Here is a 19,586-nt window from a genome sequence, read left to right as displayed (position 1 = left end):
TTGTTAAAATAAAAAAAAAGAAAGAAAATGATTAGGGCAAAGAATGTACAGATGTGCTTTATACAATTGATGTATGTATATGTATGGATTGTGATAAGAGTTGTATGAGCTCCTAATAAAACGTTTAAAAGAAAAAAAAACAGAAAGCAAATGTTTTGGGAATGATGATGGCAACAAATGTACATATGTACGTGACACAATGGATGTATGTATGGATTGTGATAAGAACGGTATGAGCCCCCAATAAAATGATTTTTAAAATAAATAGATAAAACAAAAAACTATTGACCTGATTTCTCTCAGTTTAATTAATTAAAATATATTTTTGAAATATATATTTAGTGTTATGACTTTCAGTTATATTTTTTCTCTGTATGTAATACTATCAATCAATTTCTCTTTAAAAGGATGTTGTGATATAATTCTTATATTTGTTCCTCTAAAGGGAATGTGTCTCTTTTTGTGTAAGGTACTATAATTACTCTTATTAGTCATTGGATTTTAATCATTTAAAATTATGTGACTGTGTCTGGATTATTTTTTTAATTGCTTTGGCTTATTTGAGTTCCTATAATCAACTTAAGTCATTTTGGAATATTCTTGGCTTTTATCCCTTTATTTTTTACCCCTGCGTTTTGCTTTTGTTATCTCCCTCTGGAACTCTAATTTCAGCAACTTTTAGCTATTTAATATTGTTACATTACACATTTAATCTGTATTTCTATTTTCCCTCAAAGACTCTGTGATAAGTCCATATTATTGCTAGTATCTTCTTGTAACAGGAAGTAGGGATTAAATCTTCAAGATTGATACTTTATATGCCTTAGAGTCAGTGTGACTCAAGAGACCCTATAGGATAGGGTAGAACTGCCCCACTGGGTTTCGAAGACTGCTATAATTATTGATTTCAAACTGCCCTTGTGCCGCAAGGGTCCTAATATAACTTTCAAAACCTCCATAAAAATTACCATCAAATCAGTTATGACTCGTCACAGTTTTGACTCATCATTCTACAATGTCCTGGGCTGTCATCTTCAGAAAACAGAGCGCCTGGTCTCCTCCCTTGGTGTCGCTGGTGGCTTCAAGGCACCCTTTTTACAATCTGCCACTGAGAGCACTGATCCTCTGCACCATCACTGCCCTTTGTCTTTAACCCATTTCCATAAAGTCACTTCAGATGTATATAAACCCTATGGGACAGAGTAGGAATGCTCCCATTTAATTTTTGAGGTTGTAATCTTTACCAAAATTAAGAGATACATCATTCTCCAATGGAGTGTCTACCAAGTTGAAACAAATGACCTTTTGTGAACAGCCAAATATTTAGCCATTGCAGCTCCATTAGGATAAGCAACTCAATCCCTAACATGAGGAAATTCCGATAGCCAGACTGGCCTTGGTCAAACTGGAGATTGGATCACCAACTTCTAGATGACCTTTCCCAATGCCCAAGGACAACCAAGATCCCATTTCTGCAAAATGAAAGTAATCCAAGAATGATCCAAGTATATTGAATCATCACATGCTTCACTCCCATTTGATCCACCTGTGATTGGAATAGTGTAGTGATAGCCAGTCTTAAAAAAGTTTAAATGGACTAGTGCTCTGTAGTCAAATTAGGAAGAAATGTAAACTAAAGAGCAGGAGGAAAAACATTTCCCTTGGTGACTGAATGGATCAGCACTCAGACTTTAGGGTAAAGCTAATGTCCACGAGCACTGGAGCAGAGATGGCCTTGTCATTGGGAAATGCAGAGAGCAAAATGAATGAGCTCTGACTAGTCTAAATAGCCTCTGAAATAAATAGCCTCTACCTGTGAAGTCAGTAAAGGTGTTATTAAGAGAATTCCTCTTTCTGTATCATATGTTATATGACTAATTTATGTGAGAAAAGTAATCAATTTACTTATTCCAATATCCATTACATAGATACTTGATAGCACTATATTGCTCATCTAACAAGATTTCTCATAAATGTATATAAAATATTAGTTATATCTTTCTGGTTAACTATATTTGATTAGCTACATGAAAGCATTTCAGAGTGTGGATCATCACATGTTCTGGATGATATTGCAAGGATTATAAAATCCAGGATTTTGATTGCGCTCATTTGGGAGCGGGGAACAGCAAGAGGCTATCATTGAGAAAGAGCCAGGCATTAGGACAAGGATTGACTGAGCGGGTTAAAATGACGAGAGATGCTTTCTCAGAGTTGTATCTTCTCACCATACTTATTCAATCTCTATTCTGAGCATATGAGTCCAGAATCTGGGAGTAGAAAGGGGGAACCAATCTCGGGGATCTACGTATAACCTCTGCTCTGGGGGATGGGCAACAGAAAAGTGGGTGAAGGGAGACGCCAGGCAGTGCAAGATAAGATAAAATAATAATTTATAAATTATTAAGGGTTCATGAGTGAGGGGGGAGTGGGGAGCGAGGGGGAAGGAAAAAAGGAAAATGAAGAGCTAATTCCAGGAACCCAAGCGGAAGGCGAATTTTGAGGATGATGAGGGCAACGAATGTATAAGGGTGCTTTACACAATTGGTGTATGTAGGAATTGCGATAACAGTTGTATGAGCCCCAATAAAATGATTTTTTAATGAAAAAATGCAAATAAATTTTCTGTAACACCAAAAAAAGAAATAAATTATTTTTTAAATAAAGAAATCAAATCAAAACTTCTTTCACAAGAGGAAGAATGTGGATTCAGAATTGGAGGAAAACTCCCAGGACCCTGTGAGATGCAAATGGAACAATCCTACTTGATGTCCAAGTACCCTATGATACGCCAATTAACGATCTTACTTTCTGGAAGTGAAGAGCTTTAGAAGAAATGCTGACTCCTGAAGATCAAAACCTGTGGACTTCATTATAAATTATACCTCAGTACAAAAAAAAGACGACAAACAACAAAAAAGAGGCTCACGACCAGAAAAAGCGCCATCAGTATAAATGAAGAAAAGTTTGGATTTGTCAATGGTTTTGTTACTTGAATCAACAATCTACACTCGGAAAAGCAGCAATGAAGAATCCAATAACGTGTTCCATTGGGCAAATCGGCTGTAGAAAAATCTCTTTCAAGTTCAAAAGCATAGACGTCATACTGAACAAAGGTGTGCCTGACCCAGGCCAGGGCATTCTTAAATGCCTCACATGCATGTGCATCCACATGTTGCATGAAATCACATTTTTCCATGGCAATGGTAGCATGCTTATACATTTTAAAAGGACCTGTATATCTGAAGGACTGAAAGCACCAATTATAGGATCAATTATATGATTTTCCATAATGTCAGGCATATTTTTACCACTATACAGCTTCCCACACAGAGGAAAACCTGGTGTAAGAGTGGCGTGACTGTCAATGCTGATTTATGTGGAGTTCAATGTCATCCAGTACTAAGACAGAACACTACAGGTGTCTCCTCCAGGTGCTATTTTAAAGTCAGCAACAAAATTATATTGGATAAGCTCTTTTCTTCTCACTTATAATGTTATCTCTTCTGGCAATTATGGGAGGTATCTACAGGTAAAAACATATGAGTGTGATAAATTTTTATATGCAGACTAATTCTGGAATCAGGTAGGCAATAAGAAAGCCAGTAACTGTCACTAAGGGCATATTTTAATTTATTTTAAACATTTAGGGAACATGAGGAGAGCCATGCCATAATGTCTGAACGCCTAGATTTAAGCAGCGCATCTCAGAGTGACCCCTTTCTTTGAGTGTTATTGTGTTTCTTTTAGCTCAGTAGTAAGAGGGGCAGCAGAAATCTCATTGAATGAAGGTGTGCATTGTTCGATAAGACTTATTCACAACTCTCTTTGATAGGAGACTTACTTGTTTAATGTGATTACACTCAGAATAATGTCAATCTATTTTTCCTGAGAAAATATTGAGTTGTTTAGTGGTCAAATTTGAAGCTGCACATATAAAATAATATTATTTTGACCCACACACAGATTCACTGATTTTTGTAACAACAACAAAATCATTTCAGTCAAATGACCATGAGGAAACTTTGTTTTCAGAATATCACATTCACGATGGAATGATTGGTATACTTGCTATATCTGCTCACCCCTCACATAGAGAATGAAATGTATTAGTATCAGGATTTGATGAAGTGAAATTTATTAATGATGGCTCCTCTAGCCATGCCTTTGGCACTACTCCCAAATGACTGGGTGGAAACCTGCAGATACAGTATGTGAAATATCAATAGGGGAACTGGTTAATTTTGCCATTGCTCTCAGTAAACGCATGCTATCTCAGAAGCACATGGAGGGCCCTGTGATGATCAAGACAGAAGAGCCACCATCAGAGTGTCTCTGAGATCACTGTCTGAAAAGGTGGAGGCAGTACAGGCTCCATGGTGGCATCACAGAGACCATGAAACAGAGGAGAGGAGCAGTGCTGAAACCATGAGACAGAATGGGGACTTTCCCAGACCATGGAACAAGGTCAAGGCCAAGGGAACATATGGATGAAGGGTCATAGAGCAGAGAGAAACATACCTGGCAGCACAGCTGATGAGAGGTGTTATAGACAAAATACCTGTATCCTTAACATTTTATAATTTGTTAGTTACTCTAATAAACCCCACAGCCCCGGATATTGTCTATGAATTCTATGTAACCATCCCAAGGAATTATCAAACCCAGCAGGGACGTAACTTACAATACAAGAGATAGTTGAGGTGAGAGCAGTTACTGTAAAGAAGGCTCAAGGTTTGCCTGACCTCTGCCTGTGGCCACTGGCCTTGGGTTGATGTGGTGGTTTCTCCTCCTTTGATATAGCCAGAGGGAGCTAGATATGCCCCCCTGCCATTTCCTGGCTGACTTACTCTTGCAGCATTTATATGGGAGACACAATGACTTTCTGTCCTGGCACCTCTTACTGGAGCATAGTTTCCCACTTATCAGCTAAATTTGTAAATTATTCTCTAAGTATTTTCATTTTATTCTGATTATTAGCTGAAAAGTAGACACTTATTACTTTTCATGGGTTGTAGTTTAATACTTTGTATAATGTGAAATACTATAATGTGAATCCAATCAATTTGATTGCATTTAAGAAAGCCAATGAGATATATGGAGAGGGAAAATAAGAGCAATATATGCCAAATTCCTTCCTTTTGACTTGTGTGTCTGAAGCAGTTTGGGGTGTGCAGAATTTCATTTTCCAAGTTAATTAATGGAGATACTTTCAGGAAATAACAATTTTCAAGGATGTTATTTTTCCCCTGAGAAATCTGTCCTACATGTTGAGGTTTGTTATACTTTATAAAATAACAATGACAGTTATTTGGATATGTAGCTTTTACAATATGAAGGAAATTCCATGAGGGAAAAATGGAATTAAAAGATAATGGATTTTCCCCATGAACTTTTTGAAGCCCTCTCATACATTGAATTTAACCTGTTTTTTATAATGAGTCTTCATCATGGCGTAGTTAGACAATAATGACATTGTCATTGTTGTTGTTAAATTTTCATCAAGTGGATTTGACCCATGGTGACTCCATGTGTATAGAGTAAAACCCCTCCGTTGGGTTGTCAAGGTTATGAACTTTCAGACAGCAGACTTCCTTGCCTGACTTCTGTGGTGCCATTGGGTGGATTTGAAATGACAACCTTTTGGATTGCAGTTGAGTGCTTAACTCTGTGCATCTGGGACTCCTCGATTGATGATAAAATTCACTCACTGATATCTGGTTGATGCCTACACATAATGACCCGACAGGACAGGATGGGATTTTCAAGATGGTAACTATAGAGCAATAGAGAGTCTGTTATATCTCCTACAGAGCATCTGGTGGATTTGAACTACTGACCTTCAGGTTAGCAGTCCAATCTGTAAACATATGCCACCTAGATGTTACTAACATTAACTGTCTTTCTATGCCTTTCTAAATACCACAAAACAGGCAGCTTAAATGCATCTTTAATATAATTTCATCCTTACTATGGTTATAGTTGAGATCATCCTCTTCATGTGCATTTCAGCTCTGAGACTGCTGAAATAGGAATTCTTAACCAGTGAGGTAAACAAGGAGTCTCACTCAAGAGTTCTCTGCTTCATTCACAATCACATCCTAGTTTTCAAAACAAATAAAGCACTTACCACCAGTGTGGAAAGTTGGATACTTGGCTAGAGCTTATACTCAGTGACGGCTGATGTGAAAAATGTGGATGGAGGATATTTATTGGGAAAAGAAAAATGCCCAGGAGTAGAGATGAGGATAAATAAGGACTGATAATATTTACTGGGCAATATATTGCCTTGCCTTCTATACTCAAGACATTCTATAAACATAAATAACCAAGGAATCTGCTTTTAAATTTATTTTTATTTCTACAAATATATACTTATCAATAAAGCCAGTTAGCACTAACAAATATTTATATTAAGCAAACTGTAAATATGTTCCTTATTGTTTTTCACATACTGTGACCTGACTGGTTAAAGCATGATTCACTTTTCCTAGAGTTTGTGCTGCTTTCTGAAAATAAATCACTGAGGACTCTGCTTTTTCAAAGATCATGTGCAGAAAGGTGAGACAAGCACCTGCAACAAAAACTGCGAGATGCACTGAGGGATTAGAAATGGCGTAATTAACTCATGAAGTCTGAATTGCTTATTATGTAGCATTCTAAGCCAAATTTAAAAAATCACGTGGTTTATTGAAATTGAATTGCTAATATTTGGGATATGGCTAGAAACTATTACTGAACGATAAGATCATTTCTTTGAAAAATTGTTATTAGCGTGCCTTTAAAATAGCATAAATATAAAAGACTGCACTAGAAATTTTGGAAAGATGAGTCACTACTTAGCAAATACATGAAACACCCCCACCCCACTGGGCCTCCTTGGGCCGCAGTTCAGATCTGTAGAGTCTGGCTAGACTTTGCATCCATTGATAGTCTCTATTCATTTCCTAAAACAGGCTAACTTAGTCTTTTCATACATGTTTCAGTAACTTTAAGTTTGGGCCTCTAGCTGCAAGGCTGGTAATTTAAGCCTACAACCCTCCCTTTAGGGAAAAGTTAGACTGTCTACGCCTGTAAAGGTTTACAGGCTTGGAAACAACTTTGCTCTCCAGGATCTCCATGAGTCAGAGTGGACTGCATGGCAGTGAGATTTTCATCCATCGAATCTCGTCAAAGCCAGGCACATTTAGTCGCTTGACGTACTAGAATCCAACCAACTAACTAACAAAAGAATCCAAGCCCACTGCTGTCTAGTCAATTTTCCATGATAGTGAGCCTGTAGGACAGAGAAGTTCCCCTTAGTGCTCCCACGGCTCTATGAAAACTATCCGCCTTATCACTGTTCTACAGTGACTGGTGCACTAGAAGCACAGAACTTTCTGTTAGCAACTGAGCAGCTTACCCACTGCACCACTAGCACGCCCCCTGGCCTAAGACAGCACTATATTTTAGCTCTCATGGTCTCACTGCCATCAAGTCAATGCTGACACACTGCGACCCCCATATGTTTTACAGGACTTTAACTGTTTACCAGAGTAGAAATCCCAGTCTTTTTCCAGCAGAACTGCTGGTGGTTTTGAACAGTCAACCACGAGGATTGCAGTGGAATGTGTAACTGCTGCACTATCAGCAGAGGAAAAAGAATAACTTTGCCAATCAAGAGGGACAGATGGGAAACCATAATCTTTAGACTCAATTTCACATGAAAGATTTAGCTTGAAAGGCCATCAGTATCTGGAAACAAATATTTCTTTCCTAAGCCACAAGTAGTTTATTGATTTCTGATTTGTTATATGGCTGGAATCCTCATGTGGCAATACTCTTTATAGTAATCTAAATTCAAGGTGCAGATCCAAATATAATAATCAGCTGGTGGCTCCAAAGCTTGCTCTCTCTCTCTCTCTCTCTCTCTCTCTCTCTCTCTCTCTCTCTCTCTCTCTCTCTCTCGCTCGCTCTCTCGCTCTCTCGCTCTCTCACTCTCTCGCTCTCGCTCTCTGTGTAGCCACAGCACTCTTCACCACCCACATGCACACCTTGTAAAACTGTCTTGCAGGCATTGTCTGGCCTCTTGTGATATCACAGGGAGGAATAAGAATCAAACAAGGCCAATCCCTGAGACAGAGCTTAGACGACATGCCTCCACCTTTCTTCCATTTATTATACCACCAACTATCCTTCCCAAAGCACTTCACATCTCTGCTGGACTCTAAGATTCATTGCAATAGCGACATACAAGTCATAGACAATACTCATAACTGTGGGGTTTATTGGGTAGTTAATAGGTTACAAGTTATGAACAGAAATGCCCAGGACACAACAGTTCTCCAGCCAGAGATGTCCTTTCTCAGCCATGCCTGCAGGCAAACCTTTTTAGTTTCTCTCTGGTCCAGAGCCTCTCAATCACCGAACCTTTTGACCTCTTCCTTTCTTGAGCAATGTTACAAAGCTCTTGTAGCACTGCCAATAAACAATCAAATATCATTCCACGCTATGATAAACCACAGCCCAAAGGCTCTTGGCTGTAGCTCCTTGGGTCAGCTAACGAACTCCACAGATTAAGTTCCTGGAGGATATCCACTATGTCTGTGCGACACCTGCCTGTAGGCCCTCAGCAATCAATCACTCAGGGGTCTGCATGTCCACCTCGCTGTTCTGTGCTCTCAGTGCTGCTCTTCCTTCTGATGCACCCTCTCTTTCATCTCTTGCCATCTCCAGCTCCGTTTCCGGGTCCAACAAAACTCAACCCACAGGCAACTCAAGCTCCAAAGGATGGGCTGCGCTCCGGGCTCTTCTTTCTTGATGGTAATGAGCAATCCCTTTTCTGCCTCTGAGATGGCTCATTTGAACTCGGTGGCATGGCAAAACGGATGAATTCCCTTGTTAGAGTGCCATTCACCTTCCAGCATGGTTCCCCCATTCATTTGGTGGGAGTTACAAAGACCCTGATCAGAAGAGCTATATTTCCCTGCACTACATCCTACCTGGAAATAGATGATGATTATTATTATTTTGCATTTAAAAGGCAGTCCATGCTTATGTTATTGAAAATATTGTAATCTACAAATCTTGTTTAAAATATTAATTACATTCTATTGTATTTTAAAAGAAAGCTTGAAAATGACTATAAACATGCTGAGGGGTCCGACTTATTTGGGGGCTTCATGCCACTAAGGTTCATGCTTTGTGCTGTGTATAATAGGTTTTGATTCACAGATTGTCTTTACTATTTTCACATGCATACCTTATATCATTATTTTATTTGTCTCTTTCTGAGATGCAAAATATTTATTTTTGTTCTTTAATCTAAAACTTTAAGTGTAAAATATTGATAAATACACAAGCTAAAGAACTTTGCAACTCACTCAATTAATCATCTTTAATCTGTCTTTGTTTGCTTTTCCTGATTTAAAAAATTATTCTAAAGACTGAGGAAATTTTTGACAGCAAAACTAGTTGGCAGTACCTTCTTTACAAAATTTAAAAAATACATTTACTTTTGGAAAATATTTTTCAGCCATACTTGTAGGAGGAAGAATGAATATAGAATGTCATGTAAGTTGCATTTATTTATTTTTTTAATTCCTGAAAGTTTTAAAGTTGTTTCATTGTTAGTAAAGATTTGATGCAAATTAATATGCAATACCTTCTGGAGACATCTCGGGTACAATGGCCTCATAAGGTCCATCTAGGAATTTGGGTTCATTGTCATTGATATCCGAAACTCTGATGACAAATTCAGACTCGGTTTCCACAGCCTGTCCAGTAGTGGTGTCTGTTACCTGCGCTCTCAGAGTGTAGAGGGAACGCTCCTCTCTATCGAGTTTCTGCACAGCGTATAAGTCACCTGTGTTGCTGCCAATTTCAAAAATAGTCCCAGCGCCATCTCCCAACAGCTTGTACTGGAAAGAGTTGTTTTCATTGTCTATGTCAGATCTGAGCTGCAAACACAAAAAGGAGCTACTTAATTCCCTGTGTTGTTGAAATGGACAGGTAAATTTGAATGCTTTTATTTTAGGGTTTCTCATTGTTTTTCCCCAAGAAAAGAGTTCTGTTTTTCCAAGTTAATAATCCTAGGTATTTTCAATTTTTTTAAAAGGTAAAATATTTGTTTCACCTTAAACACTGTCTCCAGGTAGAGGAAGGAGACATTGAATTATTCATGTGAATAACTACATAAGTTTTAGGGATCAATTGAAATAGTTCCAATGAGAAATTAAAATAACTGAAGAATAAATAATTTTTCAGACATAATGAACAAGGAACTTGGCTCAAATTTGTACAACATTTACCTTTTTGTTCCATATTTTTCACATATGTACATAGGTTAGGCCCCAGAGACCAATAAACCCAAACCAAACTCACTTTCGTTGAATTGATGCCTACTCACAGTGACCCCTTAGAACAGAGTAGACAGGAGTACAAACCCCATCTTTCTGACTAGAGACTTATAGGGGGATAATAATCTGAGTAATCTTAAATATGAGGTTTTGCATGCAAGCTGAAAATGGATAGAAAATATTGGAAATAAAACTAGGATACTTGATGAAGAGATAACAGGCTTATTCATGCATTGACTACTAGTTAGATATCATAAAATCCACTAATCACTCTCTATTAATTCTCTCAATTAATTCTCGTAACATTATGAGATACTTTATTATTGATATAATCAAGTTTTTGACAGATAAAAAATTTTAGACTCTGGTTTTAAAAAAAGACTTGGGAAAGTTACATAGCTGCTTCATAAATTCATAATTTATACCACAGATTATCTGATGATCCCAAATCCTCCATTAACCATTGGGAGACATGCTTTTTGACACTTAATCCAGCCAGATTTCAACTCCTGTTGCCTCTGAACATATTCTGCTCAATGATCAAGTATGCATGTCCTTCTTCTGCCCTCTTTCCTTCCAGTTTTATGAAGCATATGTGTTCATCTGTCAGTTTCATAAAGAGCATTATTTAAAATGTTCCATTATATGTTAACACTTAAAGACTCCTTCCCATCTATTGAACCTCATTAACATCACAAGCTATCACTTTAACATAAGGAAAGGAGGGATATCATGATTCATTATTATTTTGATATTTTTCTTGATTCTCTCTTTATGAATATACTTGTTCTCCAAGTACAAAGCTTACCTGAAAACTCACAAAGTTAATACAAACATATAATTCGAGGAAAAATATGACTTTTCTGTTGACTCTATTTAAAATATATCAATTTCAATGACTTAATAAGAATTTAATGTGATTGCTGAGACAATCTGGAGACAGAAACTGATAAAGCATTTTAATAATGTGTAGATATCACTGTTAAGCAAGGAAAGAAGCATATTGGGGAAATAAATCATTCCTATCAATTACTTAACATTGTTAACATAAGCTACTATGTTTACATAAATAATGGAGGTATATCCTAATTCCTTAATTACGATGATGACAATTTTTTGATTCTCTCTTTAAACATATGCTCTTTTCTAAGTAAAATGCTTCCCTGGAAACACAGAACTGTGCTAATAACCTTTGAGCTGCTGATGACACAACTTTCCCTGCTGAAAGTGAGGAGGACTTAAGCACTTTTTGATGAAAATTAAGGATTGTAGGCTTCTATATGGATTACAACTGAACATAAGGAAACCCAAATCCTCACAACTAGACCAATAAATAGCCTCATGATAAAGACTGAAGTGTCAAAGATTTCATCTTGCTTTGATCCACAATCAATCTTTATGGAAGCGATAGTCAAGGGTAAACGATACATGATCTGTGCCATAAGACCTCTTTAAAATGTTGAAAAGCAGGGATGCTACTTTGAAGACTAAAGACCGAAGCTGCAGTGTTTTAAATAGCCTCACCTGCATGTGAAAGTTAGATGTTGAATGAGGGAGACAAAGATGATCAGACTCATCTCACATACTGTGGATATGTTATCAGGGGTTATCAAAATCCAAACCCCCTGCCATCAAGTTGATGCTTATTAACAGCTATCAACCTGGAAAGGGTAGAACTGTGCATGAATTTCCAAGACTGAAAATGTTCATGGGAGTTGAAAGCCCTGATTTTTTCCAGCAAAGCTGCCAATGGTTTTGAACTGCTGATCTTTCAGATCCTTGTCCACTGCATAAGCACTTCACCACTAAAACGCCTCAGGAGAGGCCAGTCCTTGGAAAAGGACCTTATGCTTGGTAAAGATATGAGGTAGCAAAAAAGCAGATGCCTCTCAATGAGATGCGATGATACAATGATTGCCATGATGGTTTCGACATCACCGAAATTGTTAGGATGGCACAAACATGGCAGTGGACCACTCTGCTATATATAGGGTTGCTATCTGGGTCAGCACTGACTCGATGGCACCGAGCAACAAACCACATCATCTTTCTGATGTCAGATTTCTCTATTTTGTTTCCTTAAGTTTTGTTTGCCCTTGTTGAGAGTCTACAAATAAAAACATATAGCAATTGAACAGTTTCTACATGTACAATTTAGGGGTCTTGGTTCTTTCTTTTGAGTTGTGCAATTCTTCCTACCCTACTGCTTTGGAATTTCTCCTCCTTCGTTAACATAACCCCATTGCCCCTAGGGCTTCTTTCTCATCTTTCAAGATTCTGTTGTTAATATAATCCCATAGCGATGATTCTTAAAAGAACATAATACTCAAGATAGACGCTTGTAGTAATTGAGCTACACTATTTGGTTTTATGAGGATATCTGGAGATATTTCTTGGTTTGAAGTTTAAAGATTTTCACAGGACAGTAGTTTCATGAATTATGCCACCGTTGCCTCCCTGCCCATGTCTCCAGAATGTATAGAGTTTGTGAGAATTTTAAATTCTCTTTTCCATTTTTTTCTTTGTGATCTGATTTCTCCATTGAATACTTGATCAAAACGTTCAGAGCTGCTAGGACATTCTGCTTTCATGGCAAAGGAAGAAGTGGTTCAGGGAGGCAATGAGCTGCATCTCTCGCAGCCTCTCTTCTCCCTGTGAGTCCCTTCTCCTTTGATGGTTCAAGGTGAGTAGAAGCCAATTGCTATACCTTGGATGGCCACTTACAGCCTTTTGATAACCTAGACACTATGCTACAAATTAGAAGGTAGAACAGAAGCACTAAATGTGTTAGGAACTGGAATTCCCTCTAATGCCATGACTTTAAACCTCAAATCAGTGAACCGAATCCAGGAGATCTGGGGTTATACATAAGCAGCCTTATGTTTAACCTTATGTATGTGTGTGTCTGGGTGTGTCCTTTTGTCTGTCATTGTTGTACAATATGAATCATTTCAACTCAACTTTCTATAGGTGCACAGCTTATGAACATCAATTGCAATAATTATTCATGCAACCTGCCCATAATGAATGTTATTTTTCCATCACCATTACCTCTCCCTCACATTTCCCCAATTTCCTCTTGCTCTTGGTAACCTCTAATAAACTTTGGTCTTTATACATGAACATTTTCTGGTATTTTTATGAGTAAAATCACATACTATTTGTCCTTTAGTTAGTAACTTATTTAGCTTCGCATCATGTCTTCAGGCTCAATCCGTATTGTAGCATGTAACAAATTTCCCTTTCTTTTATTGGCTGAGTAGTTCCACTATATGTATGTACCATGTTTGGGTTACACATAAGCCTGCTGATTAACGATTGTGTTGTTTCCAATTTTTAACTCTTGTGAATGCTATGGGAATTAACCTTGACGTGCATTCTTCTTTCTTTCTGTTCTTTTTCTTGAGTCTCTGCTTTCCAGTTTTCTGGGTCATACCATAGTTCTGAGTTTGGTTATTTGAGGAACTCCGTGTTGCTTTCCGCAGAGACTCTGGATAATGTTAATACAAAATGGGTTTTGTATGAACATCAACATTGGATAAGTGTTACCATTTCTCTACAACCAATCCCCACCAACACTGGTTAATTTCTATTTGTTTGTTTAGTTTTTATTTCTCTAATCTTCCTTGTTTATCTAATCTTGCCCTCCTATTAGAAAATCCCTGGTGGTTTAGTGGTTGCTTTCTGGGTTACTTACTGCAAGATCAGCAACCTCTCCAAAGAAGAAGGATGAGCTTTTATTCCCAAAAAGAGTCTTCGGAAACCCATGTAGGCAGTTCTAGATTGTCCTGTAAGGTTGCCATGAATCAGGGTGGACTCCATGGTGGTGACTTGGGTATCTTTGGTTTGGAGCCATGTTCTAGCATCTCATTGCGTTTTGCATTTATATCTCTCTGATGGCTAATAACACTGAGCATCTTTTCATGTGGTCATTTGAATTCCCTCCTTGGTTAAATGTTACTGAAGTCCTTTGAAAATTTCTAACGAGCTTATTGACCTTTTTATTGTTAAATTATTAATGTTTTGTAGATGTTTTGATGACTAAATCTTGGTCAGCTATATGGTTGGTTTCTGAATATGATCCCCTAGTTGGTAGCTTGTCTTTTTACTTGTTGGATAATGGTTTTGGTTGGGGGGGAAAAAGATAATTGTTTTGACGCTCTATTTTTCCTTTAGCTATTGTTGTTATATTAGATACTCCATTGTTGAAAGCTATGCTTAATAGTGTTGCCCCTGCTTATTCTTCTGAAAGTTCTGTGCTTTTCATGCATACATTATTCTTCTGGAAGTTTTATGCTTTTAATTTATACATTTAGGTGCTTCATTCATTTTCAATTTGTTTTTCTGGATGATGTGAGGCATGGATCCTGTTTCATTCTTCTATATGTAGAGATATCATTTCCCCAGAACCATTTATAGGTGCACAGCCTATGAAAAGCAATTACAAAAATTATCTGTAACCCTACCTTAATCAATGCTATTCTTCCTCCCATTGAATGGATTTACCTTCCTTATATATACCTAGCATTCTTATATATAAATTCATACATAAGGATTTGGCACTACACCAGGGGTGTGTGGGTTTATTTTTGGACTTTCTAGTTCATTCCATCAGTCTATGTATTTATTGTTAGAACAACACCAGGGCCACCCCGGTATTTCCATTGTTACAGCTGTATTTTAAAACTCAAACTAACTGACAGTTAATTATGATTTCTTTTGGCACTATATATGCTTCAGAGTATAAATCTTTACCAGTGCAGCCAACTTCATTTTTCTGCTGTTGAGCAGTTAGTGGATTTGAATTGCAAAAAATTGCCGTTCGAAAGGGTAAAATCTAACCCACAGAGCTGCCAGACATCCTCACAGCTGGACAATACGTTTCAGAATCAAGAAGTGTGAGTACTATTTTTTTCACTTGCTACTTTATCCCACTTCCCTTTCCAAAGTAAATTATTGTTTGGGATTTCCCCCCTCCTTTTTTATAAGATGACTGTTGGAATTTTGATCATGATTGAATTCAATCTATAGGTCACTTTCAGTAATATTGACATCTTAATAATTTTTAAGTCTTCCAGTTCATAAACATGCAACCTCTCTCCATTTATTTAAGTTTTTATAATGTCTTTCTACAGTATTCTTTAATTTTCATGGCATAACTCATTTAAGTCCCTCGTTAGATTTATGCCAAAGTATTTTATGTACATGGATGCTCCTTTATATGGATTGTTTCATTAAATAATGCTTGGAAATGCAATTGAATTTTAGTTTGTCAAATTTCTTATTAAATTTTGTTAAATTTCTCTATTAGCTCCAGAATTTTCCTTATGGACTCTGATTTTCTCTATATAGGATCATACCATCTGTGATCATTATGTTTTGTGTCAGCTTGGCTGAGTCAGTATTGTCAGTGGTTCGGCAGTTAAAGACTGTAATCCCTGATGATACGACACCCTGATGATCACAACACAAGGTGATCACGTCCAGACTCTGAGGAGCCAATCAGATGTAAGACGAGTTTTCAGTGCAACCCTGTTACTCTGGTCGCAGTCCTGAAGCAAATGAAAAGAAGTTTCCTCCGGGGTGTGGTCTACTTCCACTCTAAGGACAATATGGAAAAGCTGCCTTTGTCTTTCCTGGGCCTGGATCCTGCATCAGGATCTGGACTGGAGCCAACAGCCTGTCATATTGACAGTTGATCCCATGAGTCATCAGGGGCCTGCCATCTAATCTTACATCTGATCTACTGAGCCTGGATTCATTCATCTCGCCACTCAAAAGCCTGACCTGCTAACCTTGAATTTACCTGCTTCTTCACCTGTGGAGTCTTAGGCAGGACTTGCCTACTTCTACAACTGTCTGACCATTTTCTTGACATAAATCTCTCTCTCTCTCTCTCTCTCTCTCTTCCTCTCCCATATTTATATATATCATGCCACCATCTTCCCAGAATTCTTAGAGTGCTTCAACTTAGGTAATCTTTCACTACTTAAAAATTAAAAAGCAAATTTATATGCCATAATGTTAATCTGGTATTTTCAGATATTTTCAAAAACACGCATGCCTATCAGATCATCAGATGAAAGAATTAATGCCCATTATTTTGTTCATGTAGTTCTTACATGTATTTATAACATGCTACTCAGAAGAAGAGGAGTTGAAATCAATGATGAGTAAATGTACTTCCAGTATATTCACAATGTAATTTTTATAGACCAGTGGGTCTGGGATTTTTCAGGATCATGAATGAAGAGAAAAAAAAAAAAAACAACAACAACAACATTTGAACAGCCTTACCCGCTAATGGCATAATGCTGATATAAGAATATTTCAATCTTAGGCACTGTAGTATTATGAAATATCCTGTAATGCCATTCCAAAAGTGTTTTCTCAACTAGCCAGCTACTATCAATTTGGTAAATGAATGTCACTTTAAATTGTCAGCTATGAGTTCTGGTCAACAAGGTGACAAAGGAGGTCGTTTGTTTATTGGTTTGTTTCTTTGGGTGCTTAGAAAACTGAATCACATGCATCAACCCCTTCACTAAATGAGCCATCTTTTTAAAGGCAGTCACATTTACTTTCCTAGCTGTTGAATACGGAGCCAGGGTGGCGGCGGCGGTGCCATCAGGTACATGTTGACCTGCTAACTGGATCAGGTGAAAGATGCGCTGTCTGCCCCAGCAACCCAGGGACAGTCTGAGAAGTGGCCCAGCGGCTCTACCTGGCGCTGGGGCTGCCTGTGAGTTGGCAGGGACTCAGGTCAGTGCATTGGTTGTTTGGGGCCGCATGTTCTGGTAGCTCCTGAACAGTGAGCACTGAAGCACTACCAAGGAGGACTTTGAAACCTGTTATCTGTATGTTCTTTACAGACAGTTGTAAAAGACAAAAAATAAGTCGGGGAGAGGGGAAGCATTCAGTAGAGTCTTTTCATAACGATTTTCACAGAATGGAATAAAAAAAATAGAAGGCAAAACCAATCATGGTGTGAAATGAAGCAGGAGATTCGTGCAGGGAGCGGAAGCTGACTAACAAACTAGAAAATATGACAGCCTCCTAGGGAACTTGCGGTTGTATCCTGCTGGCCAGCTTCCCCGCAGCGCCCCTTTACTGAAAGGCTGCAGCAGCCGCCCCCAGTCACCCAGCCAGGGATGGGCCTGCACTAGGCACTCTGCGGGGTTCTTTGCAAAGGAGGCTGCAGGGGCTCAGTAACTAGCAAACACTTAACTGGGGGTCTCTTAACACCTGCACGCAGACGCCTGTGATGTGCCTGGGAATCATCTGCCAAAAAAGGTGGGTGGTGGGGTGGAGAGGGTGGTGAGCAGAGCTTGGAGAACCCTCTGCCTGGAAACACAGAGCTTCTCAGGCTGGGCCACGTTTTAGCTTCCCTGTCTGGCTAATTGGATGGGTGAACTCTTTTGGAAGCCAGACCCAGGATAACACCCCAGTCCTCCTGAAAAGAGCCAGGAACAAGTGAGTTAATGAATTTTGAGTGTTTCACCCTTTGGGCCCAATTAAATTTTAGTGCCTGTTAATTAGCGGTTAAACTTATTTCAGTCCATCCTTCTAGAGACAGTGCCTTATGGAAAGGACCATGCTATCTTAATTACCATGCTTTAAAGAAAGCCAAATAATATTAAAACCCCAAAACAAATAAATGTTCTGTCTCATTAAGGAAACTTTTTCCCCTAAAAGATTGTCTTTGCATAAAGTGAAAATAATTATCCTCTGTCCTCCAGCTCCACTGTTCAAATGAAACGTGTGGGCTTCCGTTGCTACTTAGCAGTGAAAGGATTTGGTATTAATCTGCTTCATTAAAAGCTAATGAGGGGTAAATCAACAGCTACTTAGCGTAATAGAAGGGAAGGCTAAATATTTTTGGTAAATGAAATTATACTTATCCTGCTGCTTTCATCAATTACCAAAAATAGCATCATCAAATGTCCAGATGTTGATAAAACTGAGCTGCAATGATAACAGGAGGCTACAGTCCCTCTGGAGACTGAGATGCACTTCCCCAGGGACAACCTGAGCTCCACCTCCCCTTGGAGTTTTGAGGGGAAGTTTAGGGTTCATAAGTCTGACACTCTTGTATGATTGTGTTTGGGGTTAATTGAGATAATGCAGAGTGGCATCAAATACCCCCATATCTGGAAATTAGTTAACTTACATTTCATAAAAATTAGTGTCCAAGCTGTCTTCAGGTGGTGAGTGCCTATTGACATACAGCGTGGAGGTAAGAACCAGACCCCCATAAATTCCATTGTAATAAAAAATATGAATTCATACTAAAAACCTCCTGAGACTGCGAGACAAACAGATACGTCTGTCTCCCAAGGGGAAGGTGCTGAGCTCCAACTGCGGACCTTGCCATGAATGTCCCAGTGCTTCATCCACGGTGTCACCAGGGCTCCAAAGTTAATACAGGCGTCATCGTAGCAGTGGATGTCCCTTTGTGGGGCACAGTTAAACATCTCCATCATTATTTTCACTGTATTTTTTGTGTTTCAAATGGATCCGAAAGTGTTTCTGAAAGGTTCTTTAAATTTTATTTTATTCCACTGAATGGTACCCTACATACTATATTCTAAGATAAACCTTTGACTCATTGAAGTTACATATGAACAACTAGCCATTTTGATTTACATACAAGTTTGATTTAGGGACCTGTTTTTAGAACAGAAGTCACTCATAACGATAGGACTGCCTGGACCGCCACCCTCTCAGAAGATAGTTACCCGGCCAATGTGATATCTGGTCGTATTCATCTCCTCTGGGACAAAAAACTGGTTCCACACCCAGGCACGCTTAGCTCGAACATGAGATCCCACAGACTGCTGCACTTCCTCTGTTTCCAGGTATGCTGTGACTGCAAGGCAGAGCTGCAGGAGAGGAATTCCCACCATGGAAAGTAGCAGTAAGAAACGATTCATCCTGATGTCTCCTTTGATCCCAGGTGGTACTCTTCCCAGGAAATGGTAGACGGTGTAAACAAATGTCTTGTTATCTTATCGTGCTTTTTAAAAAAGTTCTTAAATGGATTTCATATACCTAAAGTACAAGAAATAAAATAAAATTTGACATAAGTAAAAATAGAATTATCTCACAAAAATTCCTAAAGGTAAGTTACAATTTTCACATCCTTAAACTTATGTGAGTAAATGGGATAAGACATATATTTATTTTATCATCCAATTATGTGAGCTCATTTTATTTTGCCATTCATATACCAATTGATTGGAATAATTA

The 19,586-nt window shown here is 38.3% G+C and overlaps 1 protein-coding gene across 1 annotated transcript in view; it reads right to left on the bottom strand.

Annotated features, from left to right (window-relative positions):
• CDH19 (cadherin 19) overlaps positions 1 to 19,382 on the bottom strand; it is a 58,006-nt gene extending 38,624 nt beyond the window's left edge. Inside the window, exons 1-2 of the mRNA XM_075532727.1 lie at positions 19,076 to 19,382; positions 9,644 to 9,938 (exon numbers count right to left, since the gene is read on the bottom strand). Coding sequence (XP_075388842.1) covers positions 9,644 to 9,938; positions 19,076 to 19,270 — 490 coding nt within the window. The 5' untranslated portion in view covers positions 19,271 to 19,382. The remainder of the gene's footprint in view (positions 1 to 9,643; positions 9,939 to 19,075) is intronic.
• Between the last annotated feature and the right edge of the window lie 204 nt (positions 19,383 to 19,586).

This window comes from Tenrec ecaudatus, chromosome 15, assembly GCF_050624435.1.
Source record: "Tenrec ecaudatus isolate mTenEca1 chromosome 15, mTenEca1.hap1, whole genome shotgun sequence".
NCBI classification, from domain to species: domain Eukaryota; kingdom Metazoa; phylum Chordata; class Mammalia; order Afrosoricida; family Tenrecidae; genus Tenrec; species Tenrec ecaudatus.
The sequence above is the reverse complement of the archived record's forward strand: the minus strand, read 5'-3'. Positions and strand labels throughout refer to the sequence as shown.